Here is a 25309-nt window from a genome sequence, read left to right on the forward strand (position 1 = left end):
CTGGTGATGGGTATTAAAGAGGGCACGTTCTGCATGGAGCACTGGGTGTTATGCACAAACAACGAATCATGGAACACTACATCTAAAACTAATGATGTAATGTATGGTGATTAACATAACAATAATAAAAAAAAAAGAACCAGGGCAGGGGAATAAAACCACTAAGTAGCAGGTCTCCAAATACAAGGTAAATATCAGGGTATATATAAGGATATGGGCCATTGAAGAAAGATTTTATTGAAAGCATGAAAAGAAAATACATCTTTTAGCTAATATTGTTCTTTTGAATTACAGTGAAAAGTTTCTCTCTCAGTAACAAAATCTCAGGTTAAGTGAATTGAGGTTTTTGCTACATTTTGTTATTTAAGGTAGAAAACTAGAAAAAAATCTTTAGAAGGTACTTAAATATTTTTATTGTTTTAAGTCAAATTTAGATAAACAATGAATTATTCAATATTACCTAAGTCTAGGTAAAATGACAATATTTTAAGTTCCTCCCAAAATTAATATCTACTTACCTAAAAGTTTGTTGAGGATCCTCATTCATTTTTCCCACAATGAAAAGTTTAATGTTTTCCTGATTATATAAATAATACATTTTGAAGATTCTAAAAGCAATATATGAACATATAAGGAAAAAAATTTAAAATGACTCGAAATCTCCTTACCTTGCTTGAGATAACCACTGTTAACATTTTGGTGCCCATCCTTTTACGTATCTTGTATGTCAAATTTATGTAAACGGAATGTCATGCGTGTTATTTTTATTGTGGCACTTAAACATTTTTTTAAAGATTTTATTTATTTATTTGAGAGAGAGTGTGAGAGAGAGAGAGAGAGAGAGCATGAGTGGGGGGAGGGGCAGAGGGAGAGGAAGAAGCAGGCTCCCTGCTGAAGCAGGGAGCCCAACTCGGAGCCAGATCCCAGGACCCCAAGACCATGACCCCAGCTGAAGGTAGATGCTCAACCGACTGAGCCACCCAGGCACCCTGGCACTTAAAACATTTTTTAAAAAGATGTTTATTTATTTTAGAGAAGGAGAGAGTGAGGGGAGGGGTAGAGGGAGAAAATCTTCAAGCCGCTCCTTGCCTAGCGTCAAGCCTGAGGTGGGGCTCCATCCCACCACCCTTGAGATCATGACCTGAGCCAAAACCAAGAGTCCCAGGCTCAACTGCCTGAGCCACCCAGGTGCCCCAAAACATTTAAAAAATATATATTGCTTGGTTGGTTGCTTTTTCATCCTAGGGAATCAATATAAAATATGTTATGGGGCGCCTGGGTGGCTCAGTTGGTTAAGCGACTGCCTTCGGCTCAGGTCATGATCCTGGAGTCCCGGGATCGAGCATCGGGCTCCCTGCTCGGCAGGGAGTCTGCTTCTCCCTCTGACCCTCCCCCTCTCATGCTATCTCTCTCTCTCAAATAAATAAAATCTTTGAAAAAAAAAATAACATATGTTATGGATATGTGGTTTTCTTTCCCCATACTCATATAATCAGATTATATATATATATATATATATATACTCTGCGTGTGTGTGTGTCTATAATTGACACTTCTCTGTGAAAGTGAAGAAGCTGTAAAATAAAGATAGATATCTATCTTTATATCTATGATCTGTCTCGTCTAAATGGTATCGTGGAGATCCCTTCAAGAAAACTGGTATAGTTCCAAACTCATTCTTTTTGATGACTGCATAATTTTTTCATTGTGTGGATGAACCATAACTTAATTCATAATTTTCTACCTAATGCCTAATTTTTAAGATTTTTTCCAATGGCAAGTGAGGATGCATCCTTGTATGTGTATCCTTTCAAACTGGTGCTCTCATTTAAATGGGAAAATTCTTCCTATGAGTAAGATTGCTAGGAAGAGAATGTGTGTGTATGTATATATATATATGTGTATATACACATATATATATACATACTTTTAATTCTGCTTTCCAAAATGCTGTACTAATTCACACTTTCGCTAACAAGGTATGAGAGTGACCCACCCTTTCCATGTATTTCTGAAAGCAGTAGCAGTTAGTCTTTTTCTTTTTGCCAATCTGATGTCTGTAAAGGGATATCTTGTTGGTACTTTAATTTGCGATTCCCTGACTCCTCGTGAGGCAGGCATCTTGGCGTCTTTTTTTGCGTTTAGTGGCAAACACAAATCTTGGATTTGCTCTTATATGAATTGCCTATTTGCCTTCTTTGTCCTTTTTCTGTTAGGTTACTCTTTTTTTTTTTAACTTTTTGTATAGTAGAATACTTAACCCTTCATTTTTTGCACGTGTTGGAGATCATTTGCCCAATCTATCATTGTCTATTGAATTTGTGGTATTTTTTCCACACTGTGTTTTTTATATATTTTTAAAAATTTTTAATTTTTTCACACTATTTTTTTTTTTTTATATTTGAGTAGTTATCTATCTTTATTTTACAGCTTCTAAATTTCCTGCTAAAAGTCTTTCCAAAGTTTAGGGCCAAATTTCCATTGTTACACTTTTTTTACATTTAAAACTCAAATCCATCTGAAATTTAGGTCTATATAGTATAAGGTAACTGTTTCACTTTATTTACCGCATGTATAGCCAGGTGTTTGTCAGCAATATATGTGAATAAATCATCTTTAACCATTGAACCGAAGCACCACATTTTTTAAAAGATTCATTTATTGGGGCGCCTGGGTGGCTCAATTAGGCATCTGACTTCAGCTCAGGTCAAGATCTCAGGGTCCTCAGATGGAGTCCCAGGTCCAGCTCTGCACTCAGCGGGGAGTCTCCTTGTCCTAGTGCCGCTCCCCTCTCCCTGCCTGTTCTCTCTCTAACTAATAAATTAAAGAGACACAGAGAGAGAGAGAGAGATTGAGTTGGGGAGGAGCAGAGGGAGAGGGAGGATCCCAAGCAGACTCCCTGCTGAGCACAGAGACTGTTGTGGAGCTGGATCCCAGGACCCTGAGATCATGACCTGAGCTGAAATCAAGACTCAGATGCTCAACCGACTGAGCCACCCAGGAGCCTGTAGGCACCGCATTTTGCATTTACTAAATTTCCATGTCCTGGGACCAGGGATACGTTCAAAATATAAATAGCAAAAACAGCATGGACACATCAGCCAGAACGGGTACTGGCTGTAAATTACTGCCACAGGGACAACATGCAAACCAAGAGGAGAGCAGTCCTGCCTTGAATCTATTTCTGGGTTCTCTATTCTGCGTCAATGACTTAGCAGTCTATTCTTATGACGGGATCATATGGCATAATTTGTAATTTCAGAAATCATTAGAATTATTAGAAATAATCATCGGTATAATAACTAACATATAAGACTATGTGTCATGTACATTCTAAGAACTTTATATATATATTAACTCATTTAATCCTTATAACAACTTTTTAAGTGAGGTGCATGAGGCACCTGAGGGCCAGAGAAATTAAAGAACTTTCTTAAAATAAGAAGTGAAGTCCAGATTCAAATCTAGGCAGTCTGACTTCAGAGTCAGAGTTAGGGTATTCTTAACAACTATGCAATAAATATACATTAAAAAACCATCTGGGAGGGGCGCCTGGGTGGCTCAGTCATTGGGCGTCTGCCTTCGGCTCAGGTCATGATCCCAGGGTCCTGGGATCGAGCCCCGCATAGGGCTCCCTGCTCCGCGGGGAGCCTGCTTCTCCCTCTCCCTCTGCCTGCTGCTCCCCCTGCTTGTGTTCTTTCTCTCTCTCTCTGTCAAATAAATAAATAAAATCTTTTTAAAAAAATAAGACTATTAAAAAAATCATCTTGAGGTGCCTGGGTAGCTCAGTTGGTTGGTTGGGCAGCTGACTCTGGATTTTGGGTGGGGTCATGATCTCAGGGTGGTGGGATTGAGCTCTGAGCTTCGCGGGGAGTCCGCTTGTCTCTCTCCCTCTGTCCCCCCAGTCCCCACTCTCTCTCTCTTTTTCTCTCTCTCTCAAACAAATAAATGACCTTTTTAAAAAAATCATCTCAATACACTAAGCAAAAAATGATAAGAGCTTTTCTCTATACTACTAGGGGCTCTAATCATAGAACCTCTATATTAATCATTCTTGGAAATTTTATTGGTATGCTTTTGTTAATGAAATAAAAAATTCTATGTTTTAAATCACCTTTAGGTATTTTAATCATGGAAATTTCCAGCAAGGGCCATCACAGTTGGCAAATGGTGGGCACTTTGACCTTTCAATGCAAAGGCTTAAGTATTCTGGATATTATGGCAACTTGGTCATTACTCATTATATTAGAAAAAAAATAGGTAATGTGATAGCATGTTCAATGTCAACACAGCAAGGTTTATTTCTTATTCCACATGTCCAGCGTGAGTTAGTCAGAGGTTGAGGGTGAGAAGGGGACCGCTCCATATAGTCATTCAAGGACCCAGGTTGATGGGGGCTCCATCATTGTATGATGCTATCCGCTCAACCGGTGGCTTTAGGGAAAGAGAGATGAGGAGAATGCACATCCGCTCTGAAATACCTTGCACCAGATGTCATATACAGCACTTTGACTCACTGTCCCTTGACAAGAACTAGTCATGATGTCTTGCATAACTGCAAAATGGCTGGGAAGTATAGTCTCCCATATTCCCAGGAAACAGGAGAACCACACGTGGGCAAAGAATAGATGCTTCTACCACATCCATTCACTTTACCCTTCACAGTGATTTTCATCTGTTGTGATGCTTTTTTGTCTACTAATTCTTTAAAATGTTGATATAAAGCAGATAAATCATAATTTGGATAAGATCTGTCTGTGGAAACATTATTATAGTTGAGGTTTATATTCTTAACAAAGTTCATAATCACAATAACATTAACAGCACCAATGATAAAAAACCAACTACAATTTATTGAGCGTTTATTATTAGTCAATAACTTCTGCTGGATTACCTCAGGTTGTGAAACATTTCCTAATGTTATCTGAATTTTGTAGATAAGGAAGTGAGACTCAGACAGCTTAAGCAATTTGCCCAAGGTCACAGGTGGTAAGGAGCAGGGCCAGGAACTGGATTTATGAGGGTTGAACCCAAAGTCCAGGTCTTATCCATTAGGCCAGAGAGTAGCAAATGCATCACAGCTGTGCATGATGATCTGCTCTATGAACACAGCTATGGTTCAAAGCCTCTATAACCATTTAGAGTGGCAAAATTAGGCTTTGATTCATAAGTTAGCACTGGGAAGCTTCTTAGAAATTGTCTAATACAACCCTTTCAATTTCCTTGAAAAGAAACTGTGCTGGTTTGAATAAAGTTAATCCATACAATGGCTTATAAAAGAAGTTTCTTTTTCTCTCATGTAACAGTTTTAGTATGAATGGTCCAGTTCTTCAGGTCAGCTTTGTTCCTCCTGGTCACTCAGTGACCCAGGTTCCTTCCATGAAATCGCAGTGCCCTGTCTTAGGACCAGTCATCAAAGCAAGGCCACCACATCCAAGGTCCAGCCAGCAACTACAGGGAAACGACCATGCATGAGGTACATGTAGGCTCAGGCTTCCAGAACATTAATGAAAAGTGAAGAGGGAAGGAAAAAGAAGATCCAAAGGGCAGGAATACGTGGAGGAAGAAAAGAGAAAAATGACTTTTTGTTTCTGTGGTAGGAGGAAAGATTATGGGTTCGAACTAGGGAATTTTATCAGCCATGGGTTAAAAAAAAAAATACATGAAAGGACAGAACCGCTTCCTGCCTTTTCCTTTCTCTCCATATTCTCTCATTACAAGTGTATTTGTAAGGAAGGAAGAGACTGGAAAGGTCAGTGAGCGGTTGCCTCATTGGTCAATAGAGAAAGCTGAAGAGTGGGACATGCTCCTATTCTGAAATAGTAAACTGGGATGCTGGGCCTGAGGTAGTCTAGTTAATGGCACTTTCAAGGTAGCCCCTCGTTTGTCAAAAGTATCTTTGGCTTGTTTCATATTTTAAGTTAAATTAAAAATTTTAAAGGGGGCAAGGCAGTCACATGGTTTGAACATCAAAATGATATATAAAGGTTTACTCCAAGAAGTCTTCAACCTCTGGCCCCATGCTTGTTGTGAAAATGCACTGGACAGTTTAAAGAGAGAATTGTATTCTGGCTGTTGTAATAGGGAGAGTGTTCATTAATGAGGGAGGTCTTAAAGAGAAGGAAGGAGCAGGCCAACAAGGGAGTCATCCACGGGGAGTCTTACGGGAGTCTTATGAAGATGGGTCTTATTTCAGATAGGAGGGGTTTCTTCGCTATTTCCTAGGACACAAAAGGGTTGGGGGATTTCTTAGCCTTCCTAGTTTTCTGAAGCACAGGACTTAGATAAAGTTCGACATTGTCGCTATGTATCCAAACTTCTGTCCTCTGTAGGTGACTACTTTTATTGGTTTCTTCTACGTAGTTGCAGTTTTACCTTATACAAACACAAACAAACATGACTCTGTATATTTTTAAAAGACTCTTTTTAGAGCAGGTTTAAATACACAGCAAAATCGAGAGAAACAGATTTTTCCCATATACCTCCTGCCCCCACATACCCACAGCCCTCCCCATTATCGATGTCCCCCACCAGAGTAGTACATTTATTACAACTGATGAAGCTACATTGACGCAACATAATCACCCAATGTCCACAGTTTACATTACAGCTCACTCGGTGTTATACATTCTTCGGGTTTGGACAAATGGATAACATGTATCCAACATCATAGAACCACAGAGAGCATTTTCACTGCCCTAAAATCCCTCTGTGTTCCACCTGTTCATCCCTCCCACTCACTCCAGCTCCTGGCAACCACTATCTTACAGTCCTCATAGTTTTACTTCTTTTAAAAAATTATTCTATTTATTTATTTGGGAGAGAGAAGGATGATAGAGAGAGTGCACACGAATGGGGCGGGGGAGAAGCCGGCTCCCCGCCCCAGGTACCCCCCAGTTTTACCCTTTGCCAGAAGGGCATACAGATGGAATCGTCCACTATGCAGCCTTTGCAAATTGGCTTCCTTCTTATGCACTTAATTGTTCCCATGTTTTCATAGCTTGATAGTTCATTTCGTTTTAGCACTGAATAATATTCCATTGTCTGGTGAATATATTTTTTTTATCATCCCCTTTCTTACACAAAAAGTAAACAGTAACATAGTATATATACCTTCTGCAATGTCCTTTTTTCATTTTATAGTATATGCTGGATATCTTTCCATATCCATCCAGAGAACTTCTTTTTTTCCTTATTTTTGGCACTGAATACTATTCCATTGTGTGGATAAACCGTATTTAACCAGTCCTCTATGTCACTTGAATTCATTCCAGTATTTTGCTATGATAAATAAGGTTTCAATAAATAACTTTTTTACCTATATCATTTTGTACATGCATAGGCAGACCTACAGGATAAATTCCTAGAAGTGAGATTGTTGGGTCAACAGGTAAATATACTTGTAATTCTGTATTTTTTGCCAAATTGTTCTCCATAGATTTAGATCATTTTGCCTTCCTACTTTCATGTATGAGAATGCTGTGTCTCCGTATCCTTACCAGAATGTGTTGTCCAGTGTCAGTTTTCTAATCTACTTAGGGAGAAATAGTATCCCTTAGGAGTATTAATTTGCATTTCTCTTAAAAATGTCTTTGATTAAAAAAAGGGGGGGGCGCCTGGGTGGCTCAGTCAGTTAAGCGTCTGCCTTTGGCTCAGGTCATGATCCCAAGGTCCTGGGATCTGGCGGCATCAGGCTCCTTGCTCAGAAGGGGACCTGCTTCTCCCTCTGCCTCTGCCCCTTCCCCTCTCGTGTTCTCGCTCACTCTGCACGCTCTCTCTCTCTCAAATAAATAAATAAATCTTTAAAAAAAAATCTTTGATTCAACAACTATTTTGGAAAACTAATTTAGCAAATGGACTCTACTGAAGATACTCCTTGAATAATCGATGATAACTCTCCCTGCACCACCCAGCGTAAACCCAAAATGAGTATTGTCATTCCACATGGTGGAGAGTAGGGAGTCTGCAAGTGCATTCCACAAATTTTTGCCAGGTGTTCCTCAGAAGAATTGTGCTCAGGTAAGTTTGAGACACTGGGGCCAAGAAGGTAGAGGCTTCTTTATTGAATGACTCCTCAGAACCCTTGTAACTCTCATGTTCATTGTGAATATCCAGAAGGGAAGAATCCTAGACTTTGTCAATGGAAACCTTTTCTCAGAGCATCTGCAAGAAGTTTTCTTGGAACATATTTCTGGAAACACTGAGAGAGAAAGTCAAGGAGAAGGAGTTGGATTTTTACCTAGTCCATGGCCAACACTGAGGAAGTAGTTTTACTTGTTTTTTAAGAAATAAAAATCCCTATGGTTTTCTTATAATTTTTTTTCCCTAAAAATTGAGGAAGTGGGGGAGGAGCTCAGTTAATTGAGGGTTAATAACAGTTGTATTAACTGAGGGACAGGAATCAGAATTGGACTCGGTTAGCTTTCTTTAAGGCCAGCCAATGGACATTGGTAAACTGCTCTTTCCTGGTCCTCTTTTCCTCTTTCCCCTGGGTTACTTTGCTCAGTCCCTCATCGAAAATAGACTGAGGGGAAGGACATGAAGACTCATCTGCTCTAAGATGCTAAGTGTTGGCTCACCTGTGCAAATAATTATCGAACAACTTCTAATTTTATCGCTTTGGGCTGGGTCCCAGGGTTTGTTCCACAAGACATGTAAGGCCCTGCTGACTCTCCAGCAGCTCCAAATCCAGTTAGGAAGATAAGATATGCCCAGCAGAGAGGTAACAATATAAGTGCGATTAAGTGACAAGATGAGAGTGGGGATAATGTTACTTCTCCCAGGGAGCTCCTCTCTCGGGAGTCTGCTTTGTAAACCCTCTGGTAAAACTTTACTGGGAGCTCTGGTTGTGGAATTTCCCCAATTCCACAAACCACGATAAGGAGGCATTTTTTTTCCTTTCCTTTCTTTGAGAGAAGGTGCTCCCTGGCACTCTCCCTTCTTGGCTGGCTGGCTGTGGACCCCTCAGGCAGTGAGGCCAGCCAGGGCTGCGGGGAATCGGGGAGGCCGGGCCTGCAGGAGTGCAGAGGGTGTTTCTCCAGTAGCCTCGGGCTCCACCTAAGGTTCTTCTCTGCTAACTGCAGTTATGTTGTCAATAATGTCGAGGTGGGTGGGGGGAAAGCCCAGTCTGCTTTGTTATTTTTTTTTCCCCCTCTGTCCACTTTCCACCTTCAAATCTGTCTTTAGTTCAGAGTGGCCACAAATTCCTTTTGCTGAAGGCAAAATAACCAGGTTCTCAATTTGAGCACTGGGGGGAATGGCTTTTTGGAATCTGAGTAGCTTTTCGGAGCAGTCTAAAAAGAAACATGTTTTTTCAGAGCAGCTAAAAAGAGGACATATTAGAAATACCAGATTGCTGGGGCGCCTGGGTGGCTCAGTCGGTTAAGCATCTGCCTTCAGCTCAGGTCATGATCCCGGGGTCCTGGGATCGAGTCCCGCATCGGGCTCCTTGCTCAGTGGGGGAGTCTGCTTCTCCCTCTGCCTGCTGCTCCCCCTGCTTGTGCTCTCTCTCTTCTGTCAAATAAATAAAATCTTTAAAAACAGAAATACCAGATTGCTATTATAAAGAGCTGGTTTCTGGAAAGGGACTTAACATGTAGGAGGTCAAAAAGAAGTATGAAAACTTTTAAAATAATTGTTTAGTTGTGGCCTCAAGAAGTTAGGAGCATTAAGTCAAGCAAACTAGATCAACTTTACATAGGACTCTGTCTTAAATTCCTACTCACAAAAGCAGTTCTATAATCAAATTCTACAACTGAATACTAAATTACAAGGTGTTCATCTTAGTGTTATTTATAGTGGTGAAAAATGTGGAAATAATTTCAAAGTCTAATAGATAAATGAAAATTTAAAAAGGTATTTGAGGAATTCTTAATGGAATTAATAATGCTTAATATGAAGTAAAATATGGACTATCTATGTTGTTCAGAATATGTACATACATGCATAGGAAAAAAACACTCTAAAAAAGTACTCTGTATCAAAGTGTTACCAGTGGATTTCTCTACTAAATGTGATTTCTATTTTCTTATTTCATTTTATTTTTTTTTCCCAGAACTTCTACAACAAACATGTATCATTCTCATAGTTGGAAATATTTTTAAAGATTTTTTTAGAGAGCGTGTGCAAGTGGGGGAGGGGCAGAGGCAGAGGGAGAGAGTCTTAAGCCAACTTTGCGTTGAGCGCAGAGCCTCCTGACATGGGCTCAATCCCAAGACCCTGAGCTCTTGACCTGAGTTGAAACCAAGAGTTGGCCCCTTAACCGACTGTGCCACCGAGGCATTCCCATAATCAGAAATATTTTTTTCCTTTTTTTTTAAGATTTTATTTATTTATTTGAGAGAGCAAGCGAGCATGACGAGCCAAGGGAGGGGCAGAGGGAGAGGGAGAAGCAGGCTCCCTGCTGAGCAGGGAGTCCCCCATGGGGCTCGATCCTAGGACCCTGAGATCATGACCTGAGCTGAAGGCAGATGCTTAGCGGAGTAAGCCACCCAGGTGTCCCCAGAAATATTTTTAAGTGAACATTACTATTATAAACAATTTATATAGAACATTAAAGTTATGAGAATTAATTGGGACAATGTGACTTGAAGTAATAAACTGTTACTGTGTTTTTGGAGTAAACTTTGATCCTGTCCTTGAAAAAGACAAAATGTAGTTGTAGTAAAGAAAACATACAAGTTTTTGTTTTCGGCACTTCTGTGACATAAGGATTTATTTTTCTTACTTTTGGCACTTCGGTGAGGCAACTGAAAACCTGTTTCCCATTACTTTTTATCACATTTTCACAAAGCTCTGTTGGACAAATTATTTGAAATTATGGTAATGCTAAGAAACTCGAATCCTTTTTTAACTAACTCTCTTGGGCTTTAAAAAAAAAATTCAATGCTAGGCTAAGCGATCTAAAAAAAAAAACCTTCCAGGGCAAAAAAAAAAAAAAATTAAATTAGGAACTCCAATTTAGCTACCCAGTAAGACGGACATAGGATAGTCTTGCTACTGTTACAGGGGACACAAAAGTGGAAAAAGAATAGAAAAACCTAGGTAGTTTATAATTAGCCAAAGTGACTGGATGAATTTAAGTTAAAAATATACAGGGCCCTGGTCTAATTATCTAGAAAAAGCCACTTACTCTTTAAGGTTTTAAGTCAACATCTCCGAGTTGGCCCCAGAGATTACTACCACTAGCTGGCAATCCCACTTCTTTTTAAAAAGTATCAAAATCTTTTTTACACAGTTGAAGCAGCAAGGCCAGGAGGCCCCTCTTTCACACGCGGTAGTGAATTCCAAGGGCTTCAGTTCAGAATTAAGTCACTTACCTCCAGACAGGCTGGACCCCCCCAAAGGAAGCTCTTCTCCTGGGTGGCAGTTTGGTGTTGAGAAAAAAAAATAGCTTGAAAGCTCAAAAGCACCCTCCTAATGTAAGAGGCTTGTTATCTTTCTTCGCCAACTATGGAGCAATCGGGAGAAATTAACCCTCTCATTTGTTAACCTCAATAACAGGCTTTAACAGATCTGGAGCCACGGGTGGCTCCGATAATTGTTCTAATTAGTTTGGTATGGAGGGATGCAGGGGCCTGCAGGATTTTGAGCTCAAGTAATTAAGCCTAAATTAAAAGGAAAAAAAAATAGATTTTATGCCTTCCATATTGGACATATGGATTCCAGATGCTATGGAAGAAATGTTACTGCTAAGGCTTTTAGGCCACTTTTTATAGTTGAGGAGAGGATTGGAGGGGACAGCCTGAGGCAGAGCTTGGTAAAAAGAGGAAAGGAATGGGGTGCCTGGGTGGCTCAGTCGGTGAAGCGTCTGCCTTTGGCTCAGGTCATGGTCCCAGGGTCCTGTTCTTCCCCCCTGTTCGGCGGGAAGCCTGCTTCTCCCTCTCCCACTCCCCCTGCTTGTGTTCCCTCTCTCGCTGTCTCTCTCTGTCTCAAATAAAGATAAAATCTTAAAAAAAAGACGAGAGGAAGGTCCTATTGCCCTGCAAATCCTCAGCATGTGTGCGTCTGTGTGTGTCTTCAAACCAAAAAACAAGCAAAAGGGTCTTAAGCTCCCCCTGGCACAGGAGCCTCTGAGGAGTTAGTTCTGAGTTGGCTTGCTTGTAACTTTGCTTGCGGGCAAGTCACCTCCTTAGTTGGAAGTGATTGTTTGTTATGCCATTGCTGGTTCTCTCAGGAATTCTAAATTTAAAATGTTAACGCGAACTCCCCAGTGTGCCAGAGAAGGTGGCTAGAATTTTGGTCCCGTGTAGAAACGGAGACAGGTAATTATGCCAGGAATAGAGCTGCCCTTTTACTTCAGTAATATGCACCAAGTACTCCGTTTCTCCCTTTTCGGAAAATGGTAAACACAGGGAAAGGAAAAGGAGTTCCAGACCCTGGAAACCAAAATATTACAGACACACAGGAAATGGCTTTTCAAATCCAGCCTGTAAACCCGTCATTTTGTGGGCTCATCTGTGAACCTAGAGAAGAGAGACAAAGATGACAGAGAAGCCGTTCCTCCATTCTGGCAAGGCTGTACCGGAGGACCTCTGGAGGCCTTCCCACGCCCTGGTGCTAGGATTCTACACCCAAGCCATCATTTGAGAGATTAGAAAAAAGCCAATGAAATTTGAGGCCAAATTTATGACTTAAAGCTATTTTACTTTGCTTAAAAAATTGTAGACTTTGAAAAACAAGTGAAAAGCTAAAATATATTTTTGGAGGGAGGGGGGTATATTCTCAGCCCTATTGCTTTAAGGCTTTCAATGAAAAATACTCCAAATATGTGAGAAAGAAGGTACTAAATCATTGAAATATGCATTAATCTTCCTAAAACACTTACATATTGACTATGCTTTCCATAGCATTAAACAAATACTGTGGCTCTGGTTAGTGAACAGGTTTTGGATTCATTAATTCTCCAAATGTTTGTATTCTGAGTGCCTTCTAGGGATAAGACACTCTGTGAAGGAAACACATACAAATTAATAAATCAGTCTATGGGTTCATTCGGGCGCTGCTTCCTCCTCTTCAGTACAGCGTGTGCCCTGGGTCTGGAGCCAGACTGCCTGCCTTCCTGGCTCTACCACTCTCTGTACCTCCGTTTTTTTCCCCGCGGGGAAGTAGGGCTAATAATAGCACCCACCTCATCAAATTAAATGAGTTAATACATGTAAAGCACCAGGAACAATGCCTGGCACATAGTAATGTAACCAAATCCAAGTTTATCCGCCCGATTCACAGCAAAGACAATCACTGAGACAGGTGTGCAGCCAGGAGAGGGTTTATTCGAGAGGCAGCCGAACAGGGAGACGGGACGGCAAGCCTCAAATCCACCTCTTGAAGGAGTATCAGGGAAATGTAAAGGCATCTGAAAAAAAAAGTCCAGGTAAAAAGTTGCAGCTCCACTTGTTAGTCTGCAGGGGCGAGTAGCCCCATTAACCGTTTGGTTACTGGTTCCAGGAAGTACTCCGCAAATGTTGGCTATTTAGCACAGGGAAAAGCAATGGACAGGTGCAGATCTAGAGATAAACAGAGCAAGGTGCACAAGAGATGGAATACTTGAGACTCTCATCTGTGAGGATAAGAGGGAGTTCACGAAGTTGAAAGGCCAGGCCAAGCAAACGGTACAAGTGAACACACAGAACTATGAAACTAGCATATCTGGGGAATTATAAATGGTTCATTAGAGCTGGATTAGTAAGTGTGTGAGCATAAGTGGAGAGAACCCTTAGGATTTAGTAACTAAACCCACGTGATGGGAAATGAGGCAGAGGGCAGATTTGGGGGTTGACGGGGATGCAATTAACCAGAAACAAAATACAGGAGGTGGTATGGGTATTGCCACAGTGTTTGGTTTTGCATATGCAGTATGTGAGGGGCTTTTAGACTCAAGCAGAGATGTACAAGTGGATACACAAATCTGGGGTTTTCCGAGAACATTCTGGCAAGCCATAGAGTATAGGGAACCATCAGAGTGTTACTGATTGTGGTAGCCGCGAACTCCGCTGAAATCGTCAAGGACCAGCATAGAGAATGAGAAGGCAACAACAGGCTACACTGGCGTTCCAGGGCAGCTAGCAGAGAAGGAGCCAGAGAGGAGAGAACCTGGGCAGCATGGGGCCTTGCAAGAAACCAAGGGAGTGAAGAGTTTCACATCAGTTAGGATGTTTTTGATGGAAAATGACAGAAAACTGAACTCAAACTGGTTTAAACTGTCAAGATTTATTGGCCCATATAACTGAAAACACAAGCCTCTGGAGGATCACTCCCAAACCAGAGGTGAAAAATTCAGTTCACCATCAACAATTAGTTCTATTGAGTACCTTTTATGTGCCAGGCATGGTTCTAGTCAATGAAGAAAACAGGCAGAGGCCCTCCTCTGTGGACTGTACATACAAATGCTTCTTGGTACCTTTTATTTATTTTGCATTACAATGCAATGCAATGCTTTAAATTGGGAAAACTATGTAAAGGGAAGACAGGAAGCTTTAGAATATAATGACAAGTCCAAAACACTTGCTGGAATTTAACACCTTTTTTGTAAGAATGTCTGGAACTTCTGTACTAAGTGAACTAGGGAAGCAGTTCCGTATGGACACAAAAGGCTAAAATCCGAAATACCACCAATGACACTAAAGTCCAGCTGCGGTTTTAAGTAGTCAGAAATTTGACTTATTCAAAGTTGTTGAGTTCATGCAGATACCTGTAAAAAACAATTACATTTTAAAAATATCTCTAGTAGGGCTGTGTGTCTAAATGGTGTGGCAACATGTTATATGCAGGTCATGTCCAAACCTGCGTTAGGCCATTTACATTTTAATTATATATATTATATATATAACATATATATATATAGTTTGCAACAAAAGAAAATCTCACTCTCAGCCATTATATCCAACTAAGGACTATTGGTTTTCATGTCCCTGCCCCCTCTCCAATGCCTTAGTTCATGCAGATACTTCACTGCTCTACGAAACTACTGCAACTGGTCTGACTTGGTTCTTTCATGTCCTTTCTCCTTATGGCTACCAATGTGACTTTGCTAAAATAAAGATGGGTCCTTTTTTCCTAACACAGTGCTTTGCACCAATACGTACTCCATAAACTTTATATGGAATGGGATTACAGATTCTAGCCTGAGCTCTGAAGCTAACTCATATATTTGTGGGTATGCTGGTTATCTGGCTAGGCCTGTTTTCCATTTCTTTAATTTGGAAATGATAAAGCCTACCTCATTAGGTTTTTGGAAACTATGTGATTGAATTTTGTGAACTCAAAAGCACTACACGGCATTTAGCACTTACACAAGGATTTAGACTAGAAAGTTGCAAGTTTGCAAATAAGTCCAGGTAATATGAGTATTTTAATGGCTAAAAATCAGTGTCAATTTTCTCAGTAATGTTCTTTGATTCCAGTTAGAATGTTTTCCACAAAACTCCTTAAAGCTATTTACTTAGCTTTTTAAACTTTTTTAAAAATATGGCCCACAGATGCTTAGTTCGTCTCAAATTTTATCCTTGCACAAAAGAAAGTCATTTCTGCCTGATATGGCTTAACTTCTTTAAAGATGAGGAAACAGTCAAGTATCAAGTGACTTGACTGTCAGAAAATAAACAACTTGGATAGAGGTCCCTTTCCCCTTGTTTTTGGGCCGTATTTTGAAAAGAAACCCAATATGTTACAAATGGCAGAATCAGACTGCTCCAAAATATTTAGCCTCCTTCTTCCTAAAGCATCTCTTCCCCCTCCTACATTAGAACTGCTCAAATAGGCATCCATCTCCCAGCAGGGGCATGAGCTCACAAGTATAGCCACTAACTGTCCTCGACTATCAACCCCCCTTCCAAAAAAGCAGTATTTATTCCTCCCCACCACCCTCATTCTGTTATCTTCTAGAAGGGGGGCTCAAAGCATCACTAGAGACTGATCTAGTGAGCTTTTATTCTGTCATAAACTTACTGATGTAAGTTGGAAGTTGAACTAATGGGTGATAAAAAGAGGTTAGATTTCCCGACAGTGGCTTGCTGGGTTTTGTTTTTTTGTATGAGGTTTGCCTTCATGCTAATTTTTAAATCTTTTAATATTTCAGTAACTTCTTGAGATATCTGCTCCTCCAATACATGTATCCAGACAATAGCTTTCTCTAGATTTGGGAATCACAGACTCAAAATTATTTCATTGCAGTTTGGTGTCACAGTGGAGTCATGCTTTATCACTTGATGTCACTCCCTAATATGATACTACAGCCCTCCAAATTATTCATATACAAAGGCTTTAAACAAAAAGTTTCTTGTTTTACCGATTACTTCCACTTTGGGAATCATGTATCTATAAACACAGAGGATACACAGCTACAGAATTAATCTTTTTAAGTTTGAGATGTACTGGAAGCTATCATACTGTTATATTCCTTCCTCATTCCACAAAACACCATGGCTAGCATCATCACTTCTATGCCCTTTACAAATTTTAAGCTACTTGATCCATGTTCCCAATTAAATTTTATAGTTTTTCAAATATTGGTTCCCAGTATTGAAGAAAAACAACTGGACTGAGGATTTTTTTTAAAAACTCAAAGGCCAATGTCTTTAATTCTTCCCAAACACTAAAGGTGCAGTGTCCTGTAATTAACTCTTGTCCCTGAAAGGTATTAAGATTCATGGAACGACTGATACAATGTATAGCCTCTCCTTTTTATAGTTCAAAATGCTACAAATAACTGCACTGCATTTTGGACTATAGAAGTAAAACCAAAGATGATTAATTTCCTCACTACCCCTTGCTGATTTTGATTATTACTAAATGCAAAGCATTAAAATAGGAGCCATGTACAAAAACACAACAGAAGTAGTGTTGTCAGATAAAACACAAGAAGCTCAGTTAAATCTGAGTCTCAGATAAACACATTTTTAGTGTATGTCCCAAATATTGCACATACAAAACATTTGTTGTTTATCTAAAATTCAAATTTAACTGGGTGTCCTGTATTTTTATTTGCTACATCTGCCAATTCTTTATACAGAATCCTTATCCTCAGCAAACTATTTACCAGGGAAATTAATGAATACCATCACATAAGGCTTACATGATAAAGTGCAGTGATATAATCAGGGAAGATCTCCCTGCTTACCACAGAGAGCACCTGAAGACATGGCCACTGCAGTCCCTAGAAGATAAACAAAGTTTGGTGGGCAGGTGGTTCAGGGTGATGATTTTGGAGTTCAAGTATCCTTAGTTAAATCCCCAGATCACTGCGGAATTTAACTAAGGAACCTTGGGTAAGTTAATCTCTCTTATTATAAAATGAAGCCCCTAGTACCTGCTTTCCCAGGCTGTTTGAGGATCAGAGAAAAAGTATCCACAAAGCACCTGGAACACAGGAGGCACTCCTAGATGTTAATACCTACTATTAAAACATCACAAGGCAAAAAGGGTACTTGTCACGGACAAATATTCAAATGCTAATGTTATGCAATAATAGTAATACTGAATAAGTAATTTTATTTCCATGATCTATTTACACTGTACAAACACTGTTGAAAAGCACCCTACAAGTTCACAGTACAATATATTTACTTTAAAAATATATTCCTTTATAAAAGGTTCATAGAACATTGGCATGTCGACATGTGACAAAACTCTCAAAGCATGTCACCAATTCTGTGATAGCAAGAATGCTTCCATGTGTTGTCAATTTCACAATCACAAATCACCACTTGAGTTTTAAATAAAGTTTTAAATAAAAAATGAATTCTACAGTGGAAAGTTCCCACAGCAATACTTATTATTAGTTAATTAACATGTACTTTCATGGAGATGTTGTTTCATAATAATTTAAATTGTCAACTTAATCTGCCCAAAAAAACCGTTTCAACAAGTTTCGCAGTCCAGAAATTCTTGTCATTTGTTGTTTTCTACTTTTTCTTCTTTGTTGGTTCTCCTGGTTCTACTTTGCGCTTTTTAGAAGTATGCTCATCTTTTTCATCATCTTTAAACAGGAAAGGAAAAGTTTCAATCAGTAATTAAAAAAAAAAAGTTAAGTATTAAAATTTCATTGACTTTAGACCAAAATCATTATCCTCAACTTATGTGTCTTCCAGTTTCCTAATAAAAACCAAAAATTAACTTTTAGAACTCTAATTTTAAAGTGCAAGTAAAAACAAGAAGTTTTTTTAATTGTAGTGTCATACAAAATTCACAGAGTGACCTTTTAGTGCTATATTAAGGTAGTTTAAAATGAGAAAATCCGACTTGTTCTGAAAAAAAGCTACTCCTATATATTCCACAGTATACACTTTGTGTATATTTAAATAATCTACATGTTGTAAAAATGGAACACATTCTATTCTTTTTACCAAGGAAGAGTATCAATCTCACTATGATATTATTTAAGTATTTAAGTGGCCATTGGCTGTTCTTTCCCTTCCAATCTGCTTTCTCTCCCCGCAAAACAACTCCCTTCCATATTTATAACCCCTGTCCTTTTATTTTGAAATTTAAAAAGCACTCATTGGTAGATGTTTCACCAAAACTGTATTCTCTCTGAACGTGTGTGTGGCTTTACGTTAAGAGAACTCCATATAAACATGTAGAAGTTATAAATTTTAAAATACAAATTTATTTTAAGCACATTACTGGATTCATTGTACTTTTGGCTTTACCTTCTCAATCAACAGATACCCAACGTTCAACATCTATCACGTGGTGATCTATAAAATATTCTGATGTTGAAAGGGGTCTTCATATTAAAAAACTGGAAAGCTGCATTGCCTGGCTGGCTCAGTCAGGAGTAGAGCACACGACTCTTGATCTTGGGGTTGTGAGTTCAAGCCCCACGCTGGGTGTAGAGCTTACTTAATTAAAAAAAATTAATACTAAAAATATAAAATTGGGGAAATGCTGCTTATATCACACCATAAACTCCTTATGGAGGAAATACATTTACAACCTAAGCCTTCAATTCCCTTCTGCTAACTGTACCATACTCAGAATATCTCCTTTGTTGATGTGGAGAATAATTAGAATCAACAGCAGATGATTCATCTTCATTCATCTTTCAAGCATAGTATGGTGACGTTATTCATGTATTTCAGAAAGCACTTATGGATTTACATAGGCAGCAAGATAAAATAAAATTCAGATCAATGAATCATCCTAGGATTTCACAAACCAGAGTTTTAATCAATAGTTTATCATGTAGACACAAAAATAATGTACAAACCAACTGATATGGCACACAGCTCAAATAAGCCAAAGCCTTTGTTTTTTAAATGGAGTTTAATTAACACCATTGCTTGACTCTGAAACTGTCTTCATAGAATAAAAATTGAAATTATTTTCTAACTCTGCTATAAAATCCACCATTGACATATTATTAAAAAGATGATTGTGGGTGCCTGGGTGGCTCAGTCAGTTAAGCATCTGCCTTTGGCTCAGGTCATGATCTCAAGGGTCCTAGGATCCAGCCCTGCATTGGGCTCCCTGCTCAGCGGGGAGCCTGCTTCTCCCTCTCCCTCTGCCTGCCCCCCCTGCTGGTGCTTGCTCTCTCTCTCTCTCTCAAATAAATAAAATCTTTAAAAAAAAGATGATTGTGAGACACTTCTGTTAATCTGCTAATTTTAAATAAATTTACTGAATTAACAAAAAACATAAATTACTAGGGCTGGAAAAACAATTTCCTATCAGTAATTTGAACCGGAGCTTCTGCCATCTAGTGACATAACAAGGTATTGCCTTAAAAAAACCATAGGAAAAATGAAACAAAACCACCCTGAAATGTTCATTTATCAAGATTATTTAGTCTCTACTCTGTACCATATATTACAGAGGCATTAGTAAGGAAAAAATTTTTCTATTATGGAATTCATGCCACCTGAGGTAAGTAAGTTTACATTGTTAATATGAACTTTCTAAATTCTTAAAAAAAAAAAGAAAAAGCATTACCTACTTTAACTAGGATTTCGTGGTTAAGGACATGTGAATATCTAAGCCTTACTGATTTTCATTTCACAATTACCAAACAAAAAGTGCTGGTAAGTAGCAAGCCTCGATGAGTTTTGAATCTTTCTCAGCTTTTATTTTTTTAAAGATATTATTTATTTGGGCACCTGGGTGGCTCAGTTGGTTAAGCGACTGCCTTCGGCCCAGGTCATGATCCCGGAGTCCTGGGATCGAGTCCCACATCGGGCTCCCGGCTCAGCAGGGAGCCTGCTTCTCCCTCTGGCCCTATCCCCTCTCATGCTGTTTCTCTCTCTGTCAAATAAATAAATAAACCTTTAAAAAAAAAAAATATTATTTATTTGAGAGAGAGAGAGAGAGACACAGAGAGAGAGGGAACACAAGCAGGGGGAGTGGGAGAGGGAGAAGCAGGCTTCCCGCTGAACAAGGAGCCCGATGCGGGGCTCGATCCCAGGACCCTGGGATCATGACCCGAGCTGAAGATAGACGCTTAACGACTGAGCCACCCAGGTGCCTCTCTTTCCCAGCTTTTAAAGAAAAAAAAAAAATCTGGAAGAAGTTAACTGGCAAAAAAGGCCAAAGTGCAAAAAATGAGTAGAAAAAGTAAAAATAATTTAATAATCTAAAAATTAGATAATTTAAGAATATGGAATTTCTTAAACAAGGTATTTTATTAAGTTAAAAAATACAGGTAAAAATGATCAATTTTATAGTGACTTTGTGAACACAGTACGGGATTCTAAAATGGCAAAAAACCCTTCTAAAAAGGAAAGTATCTAAAAAAGAAGACAGTTATATTTAATAACCAACATTACAGTCCAAATTAAAGATTCCAGGATTATCTTTTAACTTTATGATCCAGCTTTAAACTGTCTGAGCACTGGGTCCTTTTGTTGTTTGATACTGTCTATGTACACTTTCTGATAGAGGACCATCATATAATCAAAAGAACATAAATTAGGAGAATAACAATATTATTTGCCACATATTTGGGACTTCTTCTATCTGAACTCAATAGACAAGCTGGAAAAAAGATAATTCTTTCTGCTTGTTTGTCCTGGTATAGAATCCTCACATTTTCCATGTAGGAACAAAGAGAGAGCACCAGCCTATGGTACCTTAGTTTGAATATCAACTCTAGTGTTACTTCCTATAGAACAGCTATTTCTCAAGCACTACAGCCTGCAAAACATCAAGAGAATAAACCCCAGCGTACAGAGGCATCATATCCATGATGAGGCCTGAATCTGAATTCTAATTTCACCTCTTCCTAGCTGTGTGAATTTACTTAAGCCAATTCTTTAATCTGAGATTATTTCCTTGTCTACAAAATTCATTATAATAATGAATTATGTACCACTTCTGTACTAGGTTGCTAAGAACAATAAATTTTAAAAATTGTGTGAAAGTACCTATTTTACAGCTTGGCATTTTCTAGTTTTGTGATCATGGACAAGCCACATTAAGCTCTCATTTCCACATTTCCCCATATGATTTCACAAGGTATAGGATTAAACATTAATGCAAAAAAATTTTTTTATTAATTACATAATGCTATACAGTATGAGGTATTTGGATTTAAAAGGATGCCATTTACTGAATATATGCCTTCATTAGTGACTTCTAATCCACACTGGAAAACAGTGAAAGAAATGGAAAAGCCAAGTAGAATCAAAACTGAAGAACTCCTATCAGTTATTCTTTCTCCTAAACAAAACTCTCTGATTGTAAAAGGAGCTAAGTAAGGAGCCCTGGATTCATGAGAACATCAGAAATTAAACAATTATCCACTGAGTATTTAAAATATACCACAAACTGTAAAAGAACTCATTTTCATAAAGAAGATGGACTTATGAACAAATAATCTCATAAAAGATGACAGGTGCAATCAACAGCATTAGCACATACAAGGTACAGAGGAGCAAATAATTTGAGGGAGGTGCTGACATTTTTTTCTTCTTTGAATTGGATTTTGAAGGATGAATGTGTTTACCAGCCAAAGAGGGATGGAAGAACATTCTGGAGTAAGGAGCAACATATGCTGAAAGGCATGGAACCATAAAATAGCATGGTCTATTCAGTTTTCAATTTTAAGATCTTAAAGGGCTAGAAAAAGCACCATTTGAAATGAAGGTGGAGAGAAAGGCAGGGCCTATCAGAAGGCTTTGACTATGCTGTTGGTGAAGGATTTTAAGCAGGTGAGTTACATAATCAGACATTACTTTTAGAAAGTGATCACTAGCTGCTGTGTGAAGGATGGAATGGGGGCTGGGTAAAAGTGTGTAAGCAGAGATTACTGTGGTTACTTATACTCTAAATACAAGATGAAATTATGACATAAACAACTCAACTAAGTCATTATCTTCCTATTACTATGTAGTACTACTCAATTAACTTCATTTTGTCACACTAATTTTGGCTTTAAACCACAACTGCTTTAATAGAAAATGAAGCCTCCAGCTCTTCAAAGCTGCAATCACAAGAAAGAATCCATGAATTAACTGGCTCTGTTTTAATAGGGCACCATAAATCATACATATTACTGGTTGAGATATCAGAGATTTCACTCTAAAGCCTGAATAACTTAAGATCTTCTTCTAAAACATAGTAAATACTACTGGTTGAGCTTTCAGACACTTCACTTCAAAGCCGAATTTACACAATCTTTCTCAAAACTGCAGCAAAAATAATCATACACCATAACCGATTTGTTAAATCGCTAGATTTAAATTTCACTCATTAAATATCTTATTCTTTTTAAACTCATCACAGGAACCAAAAGGTATTATCAACGGAGTCTGACTCGCCTTACCTGATTCCACTGTCTCCTCCCCTTCCGGTAGAAGCCTAGCTTTCTTAGCATTCTGTGGGGCATCATCACCATTGTCCTCATATATGTTAGACCACTTTATTGCCATATCCAGCTCTGGAGGGGGAGGTTTCTTCTCAGTAGTGTAGGTCTCCGGAGGTGGTACATAGTTTGACTTCCATATTTTGAATTCTTTTGGAGGCTGTTAAGCAAACACATTAAGAAGCACCGTGACGAACCGAGGTTCCCACAATCGGTTATGGGCACATGCACCTCCCTGCCGTTCGCTCATTGTTCAGGTTGACTTTTTTTTTTTTAAGGTTTAAAGACATTTTTTTTCCATCAAAATCATAATACTGTTAAGTGAAAAGCCAAAGGGTTCCCTATACGAATAAAGCTAATAACTTTTAGTTACCAAAGAAGAATCCAGTCTCAGAGATACTACGCCAAGGCTGACCCCTTCAGGAGGCTGCAGCAGACACTGTTGGAGGCAGCACCGCAGGCACTTCGGCGTCAAAGGGAAGGGGTCTCGGGGAGAAGCTGCAGCGGGGGGGGGCGGGGGAGTCACCACCGTTAGTCCTCGCAGCGCGGGGTCGGGGCACCGAGCGCGGAGGTTTGGGTCTCCTCACAAGGGGGCGGGGGCTGCGGGCCGGTCTGACACCCACCAAGCTGGGGAAGGGGGCCCGGGCTCCCCAGGGCTGGAGGTGGGAGGGGTGGTGCGGCATCCCGCAGGAGGTGATTGCGTGTGGGGGAACGAACTGCCGGTCCCCAGGAGAGGGCTCAGGAGGAAGGGGGCGGAGGCCGGGGCCACGATCGGGAAACCGGGTCGGGAACCTCACCTCCTCAGGCGCCTTGACGACGTGCCTCTCCCAGTCTATCTGTTTGTTGAGCGGATTGTAGAGAAAGGCCGGGCGAGTCACGCTCCGAAACAGTTCGTCGGGTCCCGGCAGCCGCTTCTCCGCCTTGTTCCCACAGCCGCCCGCCGACTTCGCAGGATCTGGGGTCCTGCGATTTGTTTCCTCCGGCTCGCTATTATCCTCCTCGCCCGACGAACCTGAACTGCTGCTGCCGTAAGCCGCGAAATAGCTCAGGGGGTCCTTCTCCTCGGCCGCCATGACGGCTGCGCGCGACGACCGTGGGCTCCGCCGGAAGCCGGAAGCTGCTTCAGGGCCCGCCCCGCGGTTGGCTCCGCCCCAAGTCTTGCGGTAGACCACCGGGCCTGCGCCCCCTGACGGCTGCGCCGAGCTCCTACAGCCCCTCTCGGCACTGAGGCGGGAGGTGGGGAGCGCACGTTGCGAAGCAGGGGCTGCTTTAGGCTCCTTCCCGAGGAACCCTGAGAAGAGCCAAGTCCTGTACCAGTGGTCCCAACCAAACTTTCAACATTCAAGAAGCATTTATTAAAGGCATACAAGAAATAAGAATTTGTTTTTTCACTGCCACTTCACCTTAGCCATCGCCCAGAGACTCCAGGATTTCTTCCTGATCTCACTGCATCTCCTCTTCAAAATGAAAATTACTCTCAGTCTGGTTGCTTCCCACAGTCACCATGGAAGACCTCTATGGGCGGTGGACTTATCAAGTCACAAACTAAATCCTCTCCTGCTCGACCTCATTCCAGTGGGCTCTGAAAACTACCTTTGATGAAATTCCTCTTGGATTGCATCTCACCACTCGGGGGGTCTTCCAAACTCTCTGGCTTCTCATTGTCAGCTTCTCTCCATTCTTGCTTTGCCCTGTATGGCCCTTAAACGCTGGTGTTTCCCAACGTATTACCATCTTTCAGCAATACTTATCATTTTGTAGAGGGCATTACAAAGTCGCAAGTCAGCCCATCTCTTTCCATGGCATTAACTACCTTATGCTTGTGACTCCCAAATCTGGGTTTCCAACCCCAATCTTTCCATCCAACCTCTGGACCAGAACTCCCCTTGGGTCTTAAGCTTTCCATGTGGACATCCTGCTGGGGCTTCAAACACCCACTTACTAGATCAGTAACCTGTCTTTCCATATGACTTGTTTCTGTATGTGTTCCCTCTCTTAGTAATTGATATAACCTAGTCACCAAGAAAACTAGAACTCTTTCACTCCTCCTGGTGATCTGAGAGGGAATGATACTTAAATGAAAGTAAAAAAGTTGGTTGTAGGGCACCTGGGTGGCTCAGTTGGTTGAGCATCTACCTTCGTCTCAGGTCATGATCCCAGGGTCCTGGGCTAGAGTCCCACATCGGGCTCCCCCTGCTCAGTAGGGAGTCTGCTTCTCCCTCTGCTGCTCCCCCCGCTTGTGCTCTCTCTTTCTCAATAAATAAATAAAATCTTTAAAAAAAACTGGTCCACTGTTGAGTGCCTTTGGGGTTGGGGTACCCAGTTTGAGTAACATGAATCTCTGTTATCAAAGCCACCAATAGCCTCTGTGTGACCAAGTCCAAGGGCTGCTTCTTCCTTCACCTTTTAACAAGATAGGCCTCCTTTATTTTTTAAGATTTTTTTTTTATAATTTATCTATTTGTTAGAGATAGGCCTCCTTCTTTTTTTATTTTTTTTTCCGTTTTTTTTTTT

General features: G+C 40.1%; 1 protein-coding gene across 1 annotated transcript; it reads right to left on the bottom strand.

Moving 5' to 3' along the window:
• Positions 1-14189: 14189 nt before the first annotated feature.
• On the bottom strand, positions 14190-25201 carry C4H1orf52 (chromosome 4 C1orf52 homolog). Its single transcript, XM_081818697.1, has 3 exons — positions 23593-25201; positions 22757-22955; positions 14190-17974 (listed from the first exon to the last, which is right to left on the bottom strand). The coding sequence occupies exons 1-3, from the start codon at positions 23866-23868 to the stop codon at positions 17901-17903; spliced, it is 549 nt and encodes a 182-aa protein (XP_081674823.1). The 5' UTR covers positions 23869-25201; the 3' UTR covers positions 14190-17900.
• Between the last annotated feature and the right edge of the window lie 108 nt (positions 25202-25309).

The sequence above is a fragment of the Leptonychotes weddellii genome, chromosome 4, assembly GCF_054177405.1.
Source record: "Leptonychotes weddellii isolate Sample4059 chromosome 4, ASM5417740v2, whole genome shotgun sequence".
NCBI classification, from domain to species: Eukaryota; Metazoa; Chordata; class Mammalia; order Carnivora; family Phocidae; genus Leptonychotes; species Leptonychotes weddellii.